The sequence below is a fragment of the Paecilomyces variotii genome (assembly GCF_004022145.1).
Source record: "Paecilomyces variotii strain CBS 101075 chromosome Unknown C8Q69scaffold_2, whole genome shotgun sequence".
In the NCBI taxonomy this organism is placed as follows: Eukaryota; Fungi; Ascomycota; class Eurotiomycetes; order Eurotiales; family Thermoascaceae; genus Paecilomyces; species Paecilomyces variotii.
Genome location: NW_021167141.1, coordinates 2,270,814 through 2,285,361, shown reverse-complemented (window position 1 = coordinate 2,285,361; position 14,548 = coordinate 2,270,814). Strand labels below are relative to the sequence as shown.

General features: G+C 50.3%; 5 protein-coding genes across 5 annotated transcripts; 2 read left to right on the top strand and 3 right to left on the bottom strand.

Annotated features, from left to right (window-relative positions):
• The first annotated feature begins 237 nt into the window (after positions 1–237).
• C8Q69DRAFT_457509 (hypothetical protein) lies at positions 238–3,594 on the top strand. The gene is made up of 4 exons (XM_028629907.1): positions 238–319; positions 419–673; positions 806–867; positions 933–3,594. Coding segments are annotated over exons 2-4 (2,439 nt in total). The 5' UTR covers positions 238–319; positions 419–672; the 3' UTR covers positions 3,309–3,594.
• A 270-nt stretch (positions 3,595–3,864) lies between these two features.
• Positions 3,865–5,044, top strand: C8Q69DRAFT_457507 (hypothetical protein). The gene is made up of 3 exons (XM_028629906.1): positions 3,865–4,326; positions 4,449–4,513; positions 4,655–5,044. The coding sequence occupies exons 1-3, from the start codon at positions 3,920–3,922 to the stop codon at positions 4,738–4,740; spliced, it is 558 nt and encodes a 185-aa protein (XP_028487665.1). The 5' UTR covers positions 3,865–3,919; the 3' UTR covers positions 4,741–5,044.
• Positions 5,045–7,083, bottom strand: C8Q69DRAFT_525645 (histidine phosphatase superfamily). Its single transcript, XM_028633613.1, has 2 exons — positions 6,663–7,083; positions 5,045–6,566 (listed from the first exon to the last, which is right to left on the bottom strand). The coding sequence occupies exons 1-2, from the start codon at positions 6,911–6,913 to the stop codon at positions 5,219–5,221; spliced, it is 1,599 nt and encodes a 532-aa protein (XP_028487664.1). The 5' UTR covers positions 6,914–7,083; the 3' UTR covers positions 5,045–5,218.
• A 956-nt stretch (positions 7,084–8,039) lies between these two features.
• C8Q69DRAFT_157342 (hypothetical protein) lies at positions 8,040–10,061 on the bottom strand. The gene has a single exon (XM_028625619.1). The coding sequence runs from the start codon at positions 9,810–9,812 to the stop codon at positions 8,214–8,216; it is 1,599 nt and encodes a 532-aa protein (XP_028487663.1). The 5' UTR covers positions 9,813–10,061; the 3' UTR covers positions 8,040–8,213.
• On the bottom strand, positions 9,911–10,620 carry C8Q69DRAFT_457503 (hypothetical protein). The gene is made up of 2 exons (XM_028629905.1): positions 10,599–10,620; positions 9,911–10,527 (listed from the first exon to the last, which is right to left on the bottom strand). The coding sequence occupies exon 2, from the start codon at positions 10,524–10,526 to the stop codon at positions 10,311–10,313; it is 216 nt and encodes a 71-aa protein (XP_028487662.1). The 5' UTR covers position 10,527; positions 10,599–10,620; the 3' UTR covers positions 9,911–10,310.
• Between the last annotated feature and the right edge of the window lie 3,928 nt (positions 10,621–14,548).

The window sequence follows — 14,548 nt, the reverse complement described above, 5'->3', positions numbered from 1 at the left end:
CCGATAACCTTCCGTCCTGCCAGAGAAGCCCTAATTCCCCGATCTGCTGCCGTCCCCAAAATCAGTTTGCTGCACCGGTTTAACAGCTTTTGGCGCTCTGTTTTTTGACCTTCGACGCCTGCAGACTGGAAGACCATATTATTTATTTCTCTACATTCTCCATACATCCCTTTGTGAGCGCAGCCAGTGCGGCGCTCGCCGTTCAAATACCCTTGTAGATTGTCCCCGCTGCTTTGCTTCATCGTCCGACATAAAGACGTTTTTATTCGACCTTCCATCCCTCATTATCTGATCTGCGGAGCACCTTTCTGACGCTGGTGTACGCAAGTACGATATCATACCGAGTGAGAATAGCTGGCATTTGCCGCCTTACCTTGTTCTTTCGGTCAATATAACTAACGTTGGTCGTTCTACAAAGCTAGTTTTGCGTCCGCTCTTCAACCCGTCCTGATCCGACCGTACTTTATCATTTGGAGAGTTTTCCGGTTTTCAAACATGCCAGCACGTTCATAATTCGATTGGAATACATTATATCGGGTCTCTGATACTCCAGTATCGCATGGAATTATATGGGAGTTGAAGGCTGCTTTCGTACGAAAGGACTCGTCCTCAAGACAGCCACTGAGTACATATATCTCTTTTGCAGATATAATAACAAGGCTGCGCATAAAGAGTAAGAAATATATCCTTTTCTGTTTGCCCCGCACCCTGCTCTGTCATGTTGCGTGTTGTTTCGTTAATCCTCCCAGCCTCCCACAATATCATTCACTTCTAGCATACTCAGTTACTGACTGCAATATAATAGTGGTTGCTAGACGCTCAAGTCAGAGAAGCAGCCTTCCGGCAAATCTCCGTCGTCAGCCAGAGGTAAGGAAAATAAAGCATGTTTGTGTTCTACAGCGTTTTCGATTGATATTGATAACCTGTCCTAGACCAAAGATCCACGTCATTCCTCCCGAAAGATCTTGAACTTGTCAGCGGGCGAGGATGGTGAATGGACTTTGAGTTGTGTTACAAAGCCATATCCCGTGTCATCTCCTGCGGAGACAGGCACACCACTGGGCTCATCATTTCGAGCAAAACGCAGACGAGTACAGAAGACTCCTAATGCGCCAGGCGAGACTGCAGATTTCAACTCAGACATAAGCAGAAATTCAAGCTCGGATATCAGTCGGAGAGAAGCTTTTGCTATGGAGAAAAAGCGTGGAAATCGCAAATCTTCACAAAACCAGAGGAAGGAGCTCGCTAAAAACGAGCCCGTACCTCCGGACAATACCAGCTCCAATTCTCATTCGAAGTCCGGCAAGGATGTTTCCAACGTACGAAGTGATGATGAGGCCGCTTCAGAGCCAAATGCTGGTAATCCGTCTCAGAAAAAGAGTCTTCGCTTGATCTTCTCACGGAACCCTGTCGATGGGAAAACAACACTGAGAGCCGAGAAAGACATGCCCGTTGCTGTCGGTTTGGGAGATAGCTCAGCACTCAACACGCCTACTCCAGCAACCAGAATTGGTCGTGAGAAGCGCAATGCTTCAAGTATGAGACAGACGACTGTAGATGACACCTCGGTCACGGTTGACACTCCTAGTTCTCGCAATGGAGATAGGCAGAATGCTGCCAGAGCGGGCAGGTTTTCTCAACGCGAGGCAAGCAGGAGAAAGACGTTGGAATCATACTTTCCTTCAGAAACTCGCATCCAAAACACGACACCTAAGAGCAATGATGACATGAAGCCTTCGGAGGTCAAGTCAAACAAGGGAAATACAGATTCCAAGCTGCGCTTGAAACTGCGACAACCAGCCCCACCCGTCTCAGATACAATTGGTCGTATCGACACTCTCGAATCACCAGGCGCTGGCCGCCAAAGTCGTCGTCGTGCCGCAAGGAAAGGCGACGAAAGAAGCAATGAGACTTCCGATAAAAATATGAGCAAAGCTAGCGGTGGATCTTCAGAAAGTCCAATCGTAACTCGAACTTCAAGCCGTGTCAGAAAGCCAACTGCTAAAGCTATCGAGGCTCTCGAGCAGAAGCCAAAATTGAGAAAGACGGCTGGCGGCTATGATAGGCCTCCCTCTTCTGCAGGAAAAGAAGAAGCTCAGAATTCACCAGAACATGACCATACTGAGTCCGTCAAGCCAAACACGCTGCAGTCGTCTGCTGCAGAAGAAGATTTTGTGGCTAGACAAATGTACGAGCTGGCCGCCGCTGCTCTTGCACCCGACTTTGAGCTGTCCCCCGATCAAAATGCACACATTAAGCGGCTTCGTGAAGAGTATGAATCCAACGAACAAATGCAGAATAGCAGTTCTTCTGGAAAGGGATCGAGCAGCGGTGATAGAACTTCTGCTATGGCTCAACCAGAGCCTGTCCTACAGACTGAAAGTGTGGCGCCCCGGCTCGATCATGCGGGTGTCTCTCGACCTTGGACTGATGAGGATGGGTGGGTACACACAGGTCAGCTGAATGAATATGGCGAGGAGATTGCCCTCGTGCCTGAGACGTATACATGGATTGAAACGATCAATACGCATGGAGATAAAGAGCTGCCAAAACCCCCGCCTCAGATTAAATCTTTGGAGCAGATTGAAAAGGACAAGGTTTTTGGCTTTCCGCCACCAATGGGTCAGCGCAATCTTCCCCAAGGCGGAGACCATCCGTTTACCACAGAGAACGTGGATTTCGAAACCGCGAAGATCAGAGCTCGGGAGACTGCGAAGAGCATGGGCCTCACGGTTGATCGATCAATGTCTTTAGCTGAGCTCGAGGCGATCATTCATAGCCACGATGCTTCTAGCCAGGCAAAGAAGAGGAAACGCGGTGCCGTGGTGGAGTCTAAAACTACTCAGCTAACTCCCCAGCGCAGCACGGGAGCCACACGCAAAAGGCGTCGCACAGAGGGGCCGATTGTGGTAGAAAAGCCAGCAGAGACTCTGAAGAGGAAGTCAACTGGCACGAATGCAACAGACAAGACAGTCACAAAGAAGAGACGTGTCTCTGCCCCGGCACAGGCAGAAAGAGTCGAGTATCCTCATAGCATCGACAAGGGAGAGAATAAAGTCACAACAGCTCCATCAGACGATCTAAGCTCTCCTAGCCAAAACGGAACTGGGGCAAACAAGGATACCGGCGCCGGTGGACGGCCCAGGAGACGGGCTGCAGCTGCGATGTTAGCTCAGATCCAGAGTAATGCGGAGGCCAGATCTCGTAGGGCGAGAGTCCGCAGGAAGGGATCTGAGGCCCGGTCTGATATTCAGGAAGACAGCGGGCTCGGTATTGGGGTCGAAGCGAAAGAAGATGAAGCCAACTGACATCCTGTGCTGGACACATGAATCTCAGGCGGTCCTTAACAGACTCGTATTGCTATCTTGTCTGATGCTACTTGGACCAATGCGGAACTGTTTACTTCGACGTTTCTTTTGGTATTGGGGAAGCATAACTGTTCGATACCCACGTCAGGACGACGACGTTTATTATTCTCACAGGCGATACACGTTCCATCTTGTACGGCAACAAGCAGAGTATCTGTCATATTTATCTTAATCAATTTCGGGGAATGGAAATAGCTTTGCTATGCTTAGATTTGCTATGCGTGCAAAAATGTGTGATTCCTGCAAATTTATTTAGGAGAGTCTTCGTAGGAAACATGCCCATCTCGCAACGAGAAAGCACGTAAAACTCCATTTTGATCGTTAAAATCACTCAAGAGAACAGCACATGGAGAAATTCAGAGCCCTCAAATCCGAACTGAAGAAAAGTCGCACTTTTCATCTACTCCGACATCTCCAGTTGGAGTGGCCGGGAACGACTCGCGTGCCGGCGGAATGCCTAAAAGAAAAGGCGGCAGCGGGAAAAAAGTTGGAAATCCAGATTCCTTCCGATCGTATCCAACCCGACCACGCGAATACGAATCGCCTATTATATGATCAGTTTCCCTCAAGAAGAAAACCCAGTCGCAATCGAATCCTTGACCAAGAATCCCACACTCGATATCCAGTTCGAACCTCGAACAACCAATTGGTTCGGTTCGCATCCGGAAGAAAGGGTGCCTTTTTTTACTGTACATAATAACAGCTTTACAAAGGGCTCGTTCTTCAAGCAATCAAAACCAAAAATCATCATGGCCAACACCCCCGAACCAACCAAAGCATCATCATCATCATCATCAAAGCAGAACTCAACTTCAACTCCAACTCCGACCCGAAGACCGCAGGTTCTCGATGCGCGCGCTCTTCGGGATTTGAATCAGCAGCGGAGAACAGCGCCGCGACTACCGACTTCGCCAGAGGATATTCGAAAGACGCCGCAGTATAAAGCGGCTGCGAGGAGGTTTGTTATTCTTTTCTCATTCTTTGTTTTAAATCAATGTTATTTGATTTTTTTAATGTTTTTTATATATTGCCGGGTCGATTCATTACCCATAGTTGAATTAATCTAACGGGCAAACCTAGATGGACATCCACGATCGTAGCCCTCCCGATTTTAATTTATTCGAGTTATATCCTTTATGAGAGATGTGAGTTTTACAATCAAATAGAGCTCCCATACTTTCTTTTTTCCAACATCTTACCCACCATCGGGCTATGGCTATGGCTATGTCTACGGCTATGATATAGAAAAGACAGAGAAAGTAACTAATTAATTATTTTTTTTATAGCGACCGGGAAACAACAGCAAAAACATCTCTCCAAGGAGACTCCTTCTTCGTCTACTACTGCCCCTGCTGGTGCTGAATCAACCTAGGGGGTGAGGTGGATAGGAATGAATTGGACCGCTTTATTTAAGACCTTGAGTTGAGTTCAGCTTTGTAACTGTAATATAGTCAAGTTTGCTTCCTTAGCGCTGTACTTTTATTTTTAATTCTGTGCGAGCATCTCTTGACGTCTCTGGTGAGGGGATTGCGGATCATCTTTTCCCTGAGGGATGTTGGAATAGTCTAGTCTATAGTGCATGCATGGGTATGAACCTATCAGTTTATTCCATATGTATTTTAGGACAAGATACGGTATGCGTGTAGTTTCTGGGCTATATCAAAATGAGTAGTGTGAAGTTCTTAGTTTGCCCTGGAAATCCTACATAGGTCCGCGTGGTAGCATTTTGACTAGAACCATGAGAATGAACGGGTTCTCAGTTTTTCTAGAAGTCCACTTCCTATATTGCCTATCTGCATAATGGCACATTAGATGCGTCAGACATATGATAGATACTCTGCATGACTTCCTCAAGCCGCCAAGTAACAGCTTTCCCAATTACCTCCCGTTCTAGCAAACCTCAGTCCCTCGATAAAATCTCCTCGCGAGCACCGCCCCAGTTCATCTACCTGGCAGCCATGAAGTGGCACAACGCGGTCATTAACCAGAATCCGAACGAGGGGTTCATCTCCGGACGGACATTGCATCATCTCGACATATGCCCGCGCCCCAAATGGCACCGTCCAGGCTGCAGAATAGCCGTCTGTTTCGTTCGTCGATTGGATCCTGGATAGTGATAGTTGCTTTGTGCCGTTATACAAACCGAGGGCTGCGTATATTGATGTCATGCTGTTGTCGTGGCTAAAGTCGACGTACAGCGTAGCATCCAGAGGGAACGATTCTGGGTCTGAATCAAGCGTATGGTTCACGTTAGTGTGGTCATTGACCGGAGTATTGGACATTCGGGCAATCAATTCGTTGACGAAACCGATGCCTTGCGCCGGTCCAAGGGAGTTTCCCGCTCCGTATCCATAATATTTCCCCAGGGACTGATAATAGTCGTAGTGCCGCCACTCTTCCTGCGTAAACAAGGAGCAAAACGGCGATAGCTTGGACGCATCTATGGTCTTGGCCACCGTCTCAAAAGGGCAGAGATCCATGAGATAGAGAGCATCCTTAATCGACAAGTTCACACCAGGGAGATTGTGCTCAATACGATCGAGAATGGCTGGTGCGAATCCTCCCAAAAAGCCCATTTTAGCTGAATCAGAGAGATCATTGTCTTCCAAAGCAGGACAATTGTTGTGGCTCAGTGTATTGTTGAATGATCCCTCCTCAGGTAGTATGGCCTTGATTGTTGGCACGGTGTCGTTCTTCTTTGACTGAGGATCCGCGGCCTTCGCGTTTTGAAAACCACTAAGAAACAGCTCGCCTGAACGGACGACCCTGTCAGATCCGGAAGACCGAGCAAAAGGGGCGATACTCCTTGTCAAGGACTTGTATCGATTATAAAACGTAACCCCGGACAAAGCCATCTCGTTCTCACCAAAAGCCGTCAAGTTATCAGCGCCTAGCGTGTACCTGTAGTCCTCCAGGAACGCAAAGTCGCCACGAAAAGCAGTTGCATGCTGTTGGATACGGTCTATAAGATCCGAATAACTCGTCGATTTGTGAAGTGTCGGGTATCTGGCGCCATGACGTGAAAGCACTTGAACGAAAGTAACGTTGCAGCCGGCTGGGATATCCGCTGATATCTCCGAGATTGCATCAAGAGAGAAAAAGGGGGCGTACGGTCCCCAATAGTGACTTATCTCGGGATAGCCTTGATATCCTCTCTCGGTATTCTCGCAACGGTTCAGGGGACGGTTCTCGGTGCTGCTGGCAACAAGATTCAGCAATGTTTTTCACTACAGATCGCTCATTTCACTGAAGCTACATCGAAAGACATCTCATCAGTTTACAAAGAGCACTCACTTCTTCGAAGATGATAGCAACAGCAGTATAACTGATAGAAGCATGCAAACTGCCACTACCATAGCACGTGCCCGGCTGCTGGACGAAGAGCCCTCCTCCGGTTGATGCTCGAGTTGCTTTTCCATCAAGGTCGAATTCTCGTCTGCATGAATCGGAAAAGAAAGACCACGGTCACGAACTGAACCTTCAAGTCTGGTATAGTTCCATCTTGTCCAACAGTCAAGGACCGGAGCAGATCGTCTTGCGTCCATCCCGTCATCACTCTCTCACCCGCACGCAAGAGACGAGGCCAGACCGGAGTTGGGGACCAGCGTGCGGCACAGAACAGAGAGAGTCTTCTGGGCTGTGCAAGCCATTTAAAGGAATATCTGACCACGGTATGAGATAGACAACCTAGGGATACTCGATGTTCTGAAACTGTCCAGCAGTGCGCGACAATGATGAGACTGGAATGCTTCCTTCTGATTGGCTGGCAGCGGGTGTGTCTGTGCTCGATTGGCACCTGTCATCCAGGCACGTGAAGCACAGTGGGGCCCTACTGCAGCTGGAAGGAGCGAGGAAGGAACGAGGGATCGCTCCTTCCCCAGACGAGCCAACTGCGCCAGGGTCCCTCCTGATTGGCCGGAACACGCGGGCGGAACTCGGACGGCGAACCGCGGCGGGGCTGATCGGTAGACCGCCGTTACAAACCGCAGGAGGATTGTTAGGACCACGACAAACGAGATGGATTGATGTATTTACCAAGTACAGAGAATTGTGTATCAAGATGATCGGCCCCCGTGAGACGAGGGATACTCCATTCTATTAACTGCTATCCTGCCACTATTAAGCTGTGATCGCATATTCATGCTTCCGTTCACGTTTAATACACGCTTTTCTGCAACAAAAAACCCGAGAAATGCAAGGAGAAGACCACCCAGCGCCATTATAAAAAGAAGAAAGTCTAGTAAAAGCAAGAAGAAGAAGGAAGAAAGGCGACGCGAACCCCCCCGGCTCTCAGTCACTCCCTCGAGATATGTTGGACTGACGTCCCCAAACAAGGCATCAGCAAGGCAAAGGGAAGCTCGAGGTGACCACCATAGGCAGAATATCCACGCTTTGCTCCAGGCTGGATAGTGAAAGAGAAACCGGAAAGAGACACGATAAAGATAAACAGCAAGACCACCCGCAAAGGCCGTTATCCGCAATGATCCTCGTAGACATAATTACGAGTACTGTCCAGGGTATGGCGAACAAGACTGGAACATGAATCGCTAGAGAACTTATGGAGCAGTAGAAGGAAAAAGAGCAACGGTTGTTCACTCCTAATTCCGTGCATGTCCGTTCCGCTGTAAAAGAGCGGAACAGACAACAGTAACACTCGACTTTTTCTAGATATCGACGCCTGAGGCGGGCACCCTCTTTCCGAACCAGTCGCGCCAAGGGAGATGAGAAAGACGATGAAATCAATTCAGAACACACATGGATGAAGAGAAATTGAACAGCCAAGGCGCTATATGGAAAAGATAAAGGGATTGGATCGGGAAAGAGAGCAATGTTACACCCAGGAGCTCATTGGCGCGTATTCCAGTTCCCATCAAAAGTACCCCGTCTGCCGTGAGGATCCTGGTACGAACGTCCTGTCATGTGCTCTGATGGCGGATGTTGTCTGCCTGCCAGATTTGCGCTTGGAGAACCCATCCTCCACCCGCTAGCATATGGCTGCGGCGCTTGTCCTTGTCGATCATCCAGCCCTTCACCTTGCCTGGTCTCCGCGCTTGGTGCAGGATAGGGTAGCCGGTCGCCAGACCAGCCAGCCTGAGAAACCGGAGGTAGAGGCGCCAAGTGAGGAGGGTTGGGATATCCTGCCGTGATCGGTTGTCCGGTCCTTCCCGGCGGGTCAACCGTACTCCCTGGCGAGCTTTCCGAACCACGCCATACTGACTCGCTGCTATGGACGCCGGGTTGATTCAAGGATGCTCGAAAGTGACGGGGCGACGGGGGCCGAGGTGGCAGCTGTCCTAGCCCTATCGTCTGACTGAGTGTTTCCCGGTAGAAATCTCGCTCTGCCCGGTAGTAATCTCTCTCCTCTGTCAACATCCGCATCTGTTCGGCCTGGGAACTGATCCTCTGCTCCAGCGCAAGCTCGTTCTTTTTTCGGTTCCTAAATCTCCTGGATGCGTCACTATTTGCCTTCCGCTTCTCAGCTTGGCTCCTCGAACCAGATTTGTAATCGACAATAACCGGTATCATGCCAGGTATCGCAGAATATCCCTCATGAGGTGTACCCGGAACCGAAGCCTCTTCGCCATATCTTGAACCACTAGGCACGCTGGGTGCGCGACCTAAGGAATCCATAGCCACAAAGGGAGGAGCCTTAAAAGAAGGCACGGTTGGAGGCTGCAGGATCCCAGTAGTGGCCATTGGAGGCGACTGGCCAAATTGACTGTACGTCGAGTGTGGCGTGCTGGGACTTGTATCCTGAGAGCTGGGGTTCGTAGCAGGGCCACCACTGGGCCGCCTGCCGTGGAAAACTGGCGTTGAATGCATAGACGCCGGACCTTGTACATGTCGCCCCTGTAGCGCTGCATTTGGATGATTGCTAGTTTCGACAGACAGTGGACCGCCAGTAGCGATGCCATAAAGCCCGGTTGATGGCTCTTGGACAAAGGGGGACTCCGAAACACTGATCTTTCCAGTCAGAAGATGAGATCTCCCAGATAGACTCGATGAGCGCGCTGCAGGCGAAACCGGTGTAATAATCCGTCGCGGAATGACACCAGGTGAGAGCGATGGACGGTCAGTTTGAAGAAACCGACTACTTGGACGAGCAGGCCGGGGTGCTGGTGACGAAGATCCTCTCAGACGAGGCGATGTCGATGCCGGTACATCGAGAGGATCCCGACTATCTCGTTGAGCAGGTGCGCTCAAGCCTGTGCTTTCTGGAGGGTTGAGGATCGCATGTACTCCAATGGAACGTGGCTGGGTCGGCACTGGGCTCTGTTCGATTGGAGACAATCGATTCCATGCAACCGCCTGTGTAGGGACTGTCTCCTGGGTATCCTGGCCGTGATGCTCGCGAAGCGATGACTCTGGCCCATCATCTACAGTGCGATTCTGTTCCAGGGTAGGATCGCCGGACACATGGCTTGACGCAGAGTGCTGCGACATAAGCTCCGAATCTCCTTCTTTTGCTTGCCGTCGCGAACCGGGACATGGCCGGCCCCTCCCTCTCTCAAGATGGCTATGGCCCTCTTTTTGTCGGTGATGAGAGAGGGAGGTTATATGTTGGTTCGATAGACAGCCAGCGAGCGAACGGTACTGATAGGACAAGTTCAGAGATTCGCTATGAGGGACAGGAAGGACACTGATTCCCAGAGCAGCCACGGTGCGAAGGAGATCAATATACTGTGATTTTTTGAGCGTCCAACCGGATCAACGGTTTTCACTCAATGCGACTCAAAGCTTCTGATCTTTCCAAGCTGCAAAACAATGACTGCTTGTCTGTTGATAATGCGACTAAAGATCCCAGAGGGACTGGAAGGGCTCTTTGGATAATTGAAAGGTGTAGAGAAAAGACTCGCTAGTTGCTTCGATGTTTGGCCTGTAAGAAGATATGCAGCAGTTTGGAAGACTTCCAGCGGTGAGAGCCCAAGGGCCAGTCAAAGATCACCACAGACAGTAGCGACCAGAGCTAGCCGCGCTGCATCTATGAGCTAACAGTGTACAGACTGGGGACGGGAATAGAACCGGGGGATTCGGAAGGCAGCTTGGTTCGGGGCATGAGTTGGAGACTAGTGGCCACATAACGACCAGGCAGGACAAAAGCTTCGACTTCGACAACGTTTTATGGCTTAACGCATGTGCGAAGTGCGCCGTCACCATGGTAAGGGACAAGGCGGCGGTGGATCTAAGGCTGCGCTAGCTGACAGGTTGGTGCTAACTAACAGGCCTCAGGAGAGGGCCGGGGGTGAGGGTCGAGCCCACGCCTGAAAAATAGTATCGTCACTGCCATCTTCGCCCCCGGAGCCCAAAGCGAGAGAGAGAGAGAGAGAGAGGGCTTTTCATCATTCATCATCGTGGCCGAGCAGAACAGCTCAGTTCTCTACTCTTGCGGGTCTCCATATGTCTCTTTCTTGCCCTCCAGTTTTGTGAAACTTGCTTGACAGGGAGCTGGTCCCTGATGAGGCATTTCACTATAAACTGCCCACTGCATGCAAAGAGAAATATGACCAGATTCTCAAGATTCTGACCAGGAACGTGCTGTTATTCGCTCCAGAGAAGCCATGATGTTTTGCATGTAAACCGTCATGGTTCGCCGATGAAGACCGTTATGAGCTCCGCCCCCATCAGAAGCGCCCCTAATGAATTAACTCATATTCGGGACTGAGACGCAAAAACTAGGCTCTCTGTCCTTCGCACTAAGAATATCTTGTTCCTGGGCGCTACTTAGCGGAGATCTCTTGGATAGAAAGACGCAGATGATCTTGAACAATGTCTCAGAGCCAATGTGTTCTTGCGGGGTCCAGGGCAGTTGCCAGTTTTCGTCGGCAACAAGTCATTGATGAGTGGATCATTGGGATCTGCTCTGGAACTGTTTCTAACACAAGAAGTCCACTGAGGTTATTGCGTGGTTGGGCACCAACGCAAGCTTTAAGAGGATTCTCCTGACACAGCATGCGAGTCAATGGGCATCCAGACACGGATGTGCTTGGTCGAAGAACCCCAGGAACCTCAGCTCCACAGCGACCGGTTCCCAACCCTAAGTTAGGGCGAAAATCATTCTGATACGTGAGAGAGAGGCCACGAGCTCATGAACCTTTGATTGCCCATGTCTCAGCTTTCTTATTTTGTCCTAGACGGATCGAACAGTTCGCTGTGGCGGAAGACCTGATACTGTAGCAACAATACGGATCCGGATGCCATCAGCATGGCCTTGCTGGCAGCGATCTTCTGGGGACACGCTGTACGGAGTACAGAGAGAGCACTGAGGCGTAACCGCCGTAGTCTATGCCAGTAAGCCGCTCGAAAGGCGGGGGTGTCAGCTTGACTTGAAGCGCAACCTTTAGCCAGCTCGTGGGTAAGTTTAGACCTCGGGGCGACTCGCCGAACTCCTCTAGCGCACGGGAAGTGGAAGGGTCAAGAAACGTCGGCCATCTGTGGAGATTATATCATAGTGAGTCCGTGTGGTCCTTAGCATGTGTTGTATGGTGACGATACTCTCAGTACGCGATATCCGCGCATGCAAAATATCCTTGTCTCCAAGGAGCACAGGGGACACTATTGGGAGATGATTCGACCAGGGTTGATCCGGATTGGCAATCTCCAGCGGCCCGTTAATAACTGCTTGTCTATAAGGGGGGGCGTCACGCCGTTCTGTTCCGGGAGAAAGAGGCTAAAACGAAGCAATGTTAACAAGCCTTCCATGACCATGTCAAAGAATAGTAGGAAAGACAAGGAAGGAAATCCTGTCGCGTGTGAGGATCTAGTAGTGCTATAGTAGGGGTCTTACACTGTCCGCCGCCCACATCGCAACAACAAGTACACTACAGACCGGGCCATGCACATTCTATTCGGTACGCGGCTCTCATTCCACGTAGATAGTGGGATACCGTATCCCGACCCACGCTGGACCAGTTAGCTTCATCGTCGATAGTCACTATTAGGATGCGCTGCGCTGCAGATCGCCTTGGCCTTATTCGATTTATTTGTCCGCAATTGAGATAGCGGCGCTCCCACTTGCCAAGCGGCGATTACACACCGCTTCGCGATGCTTCTGGCGGACTTGTTCCAGTCTGGAACAGACAGATTCGATGTTTGTAGCGTCTCTGTTGGGGAAGCACGATGGACAGGATGATAAGCATTCTGGAAAGGGTCTTGGAGATGAGTTAGTTGACTTTGACAGTGACTTGACTTGACTGGACCTGACTGGATCGTGGCAGAGACGGCGGTGACACCTCGTGATTGGGTTCCAGGTGACCATCCCTGCCTCATGCATCCTCGATCATGTGTTATGGCGCTGGCGCTACGATGCGCCTTCGTTTCCGCTGCTGGCCGGTGATTTGATCTGTTCACCACTGCTTGTCACGACTCGTTGTTGTCCCTGACTCTGCCATCGACACTAAAGCGTCCGTACCCTGCAACTCTCTCCAGGGGCGGAAATGCGACAAGGAGCTCTGGATGGGCTGAGAGAAACTCGGAGAGAGAGAGACGAGGTGGCAGGTACCTACTACCTAGTCTACCGCCGCCACCATGAGAAACAGTGGGAGAACTCTCTACTACTAGTAGTAATTACTCCGTACTGTATGGTATATCTAGTGTGATGACTCCGTATACTGACTTCTTCCAAGTTCCAAGCCCGATCTGCCTGCCTGATCCAGCTATCTACCACGAGCGGTTCCGAGCAGATCGCTCCGTGAGTCCGTGAGCGTTCGACAAGGCGGACTATGGCCTGCCCCGTGCGAAAGGGGTGGAGCTACCAAGAACAATACCATAATAATTCAATAATGATACTGATAAGAGCTAAGTGTTCCCACGTTTTGCACGATCTGGTAGCTTTTGGCCCAGATACGGAAGTATATACATACCATACATCTGAATGGAATCATGAGTCCTGATTCTCAGACACAAACAACTGCAGAGATACTTAGCGTTTGCGGGAACGGAGATTGGAAGATCAGCTCCGGGGGCCCCTAGCTACCTGTCCTCTTCCCTGCCTCCATCAGAGAAAAAAGGAATCAGGCTAATCGAATCACTAAGCCATACTAGCTATAGCCGGGTCGGCTCGCGGAGGTGCGTCGACTTCCCGGAGCGCCTTTAGTGTCGCATAGCGTCTGCTTCGGTGTTCCCGGGTACCCGGTACCTGTCCTTCCCGCCATGGATGCCCCTGTCGAAAACACTTGGACCGCGCGACAGTATAAAAAATTAGAGTATAGTTCGTTAACTATCATCCGTTCCCGGAGCACGTACAGAGTACGCGGCTTTCACAAGGCTAACATCACTTTGAAATTCTCGAAAGTGCCACTTGGATCTCAGTGTGAGCCCTACTGGATCACCTTGAGTCTTGAGATGATCCCCGGGGACCGTTTGGGGCTAGTCTAGCTCTCTGATCGGGCTCTGTCTCACCGATGACGGGCATCCATCGTTCCTCCAAGAAGCACGCCGGTCGAAATACGGAGATGTCACCGACTCTCAGTCCAAGTCATGAGGATGCTCGTGAGGAAAAAGCCCACTGCAGATTTTATTGCCAAAAGCGCTCAGGCATGCTTCAGCCCGTGGCAAGGGACAGCAGTCTACTCCGTAGTCACACTCCCTCAATTCGCCCAACTGGTTGCTAGAAAGAAATCCTTTGAATTAAACTGCAAAGAGTCCTACTTATATTAGACCTCTTATGCCAAGACAATTCTCCGTACCAGCCGCTATAGATCCCTACCTCAAGGTGAGACCTCATAGCTCTTTCTCACTAGCCAGAATCCAGATATACTAAACTAAGTGGACTCCCCTACTTTTTCCCCTGGGTCTAATTAAGATTGCATCCTACCCGCATCTCTTGCATGTGTATCCGTCCTCCGTGTTCAACTACCGACCTGGTCATTCCCCAGAGAGGAAAGGCCGAGAGAATATGTCTATATGAAGCATAGCTTCAAAGTCCATTAAAAAGATCGCCCCGCCCTTCTGTATCAGAGTAGATCACTGCAGCTGTTCGTGCAGAATATGCTATATTACCCTTGTACCCTTGTTCTAGGTTCTGCTGTGACCGCTACCTAGTAGAATGTATGTGGGGGTCCTCTCAACAAGGTCTACCGCTCTAAGTGTCTCTGCTAGCATTATTAGTTGTCTCTAGAGAGCCAGTGGTCCAGTGCGGAACAATGATGTGAACTTCATATTCACGCAAAGTTACAAACGCT

What these genes read in the sequence shown, in the direction of transcription:
- C8Q69DRAFT_457503 (XM_028629905.1), bottom strand. Translation starts at nt 10,526, where the DNA reads ATGGTGACGGCGCACTTCGCACATGCGTTAAGCCATAAAACGTTGTCG.
- C8Q69DRAFT_457507 (XM_028629906.1), top strand. Translation starts at nt 3,920, where the DNA reads ATGATCAGTTTCCCTCAAGAAGAAAACCCAGTCGCAATCGAATCCTTG. An exon ending in TATAAAGCGGCTGCGAGGAG is followed by an intron (nt 4,327 to 4,448) that starts GTTTGTTATTCT and finishes GGGCAAACCTAG; the next exon opens with ATGGACATCCACGATCGTAG. An exon ending in TTATATCCTTTATGAGAGAT is followed by an intron (nt 4,514 to 4,654) that starts GTGAGTTTTACA and finishes TTTTTTTTATAG; the next exon opens with CGACCGGGAAACAACAGCAA.
- C8Q69DRAFT_525645 (XM_028633613.1), bottom strand. Translation starts at nt 6,913, where the DNA reads ATGGACGCAAGACGATCTGCTCCGGTCCTTGACTGTTGGACAAGATGG. An exon ending in TTGCTATCATCTTCGAAGAA is followed by an intron (nt 6,567 to 6,662) that starts GTGAGTGCTCTT and finishes TCTTGTTGCCAG; the next exon opens with CAGCACCGAGAACCGTCCCC.
- C8Q69DRAFT_457509 (XM_028629907.1), top strand. An exon ending in ATCTCCGTCGTCAGCCAGAG is followed by an intron (nt 868 to 932) that starts GTAAGGAAAATA and finishes AACCTGTCCTAG; the next exon opens with ACCAAAGATCCACGTCATTC.
- C8Q69DRAFT_157342 (XM_028625619.1), bottom strand. Translation starts at nt 9,812, where the DNA reads ATGTCGCAGCACTCTGCGTCAAGCCATGTGTCCGGCGATCCTACCCTG.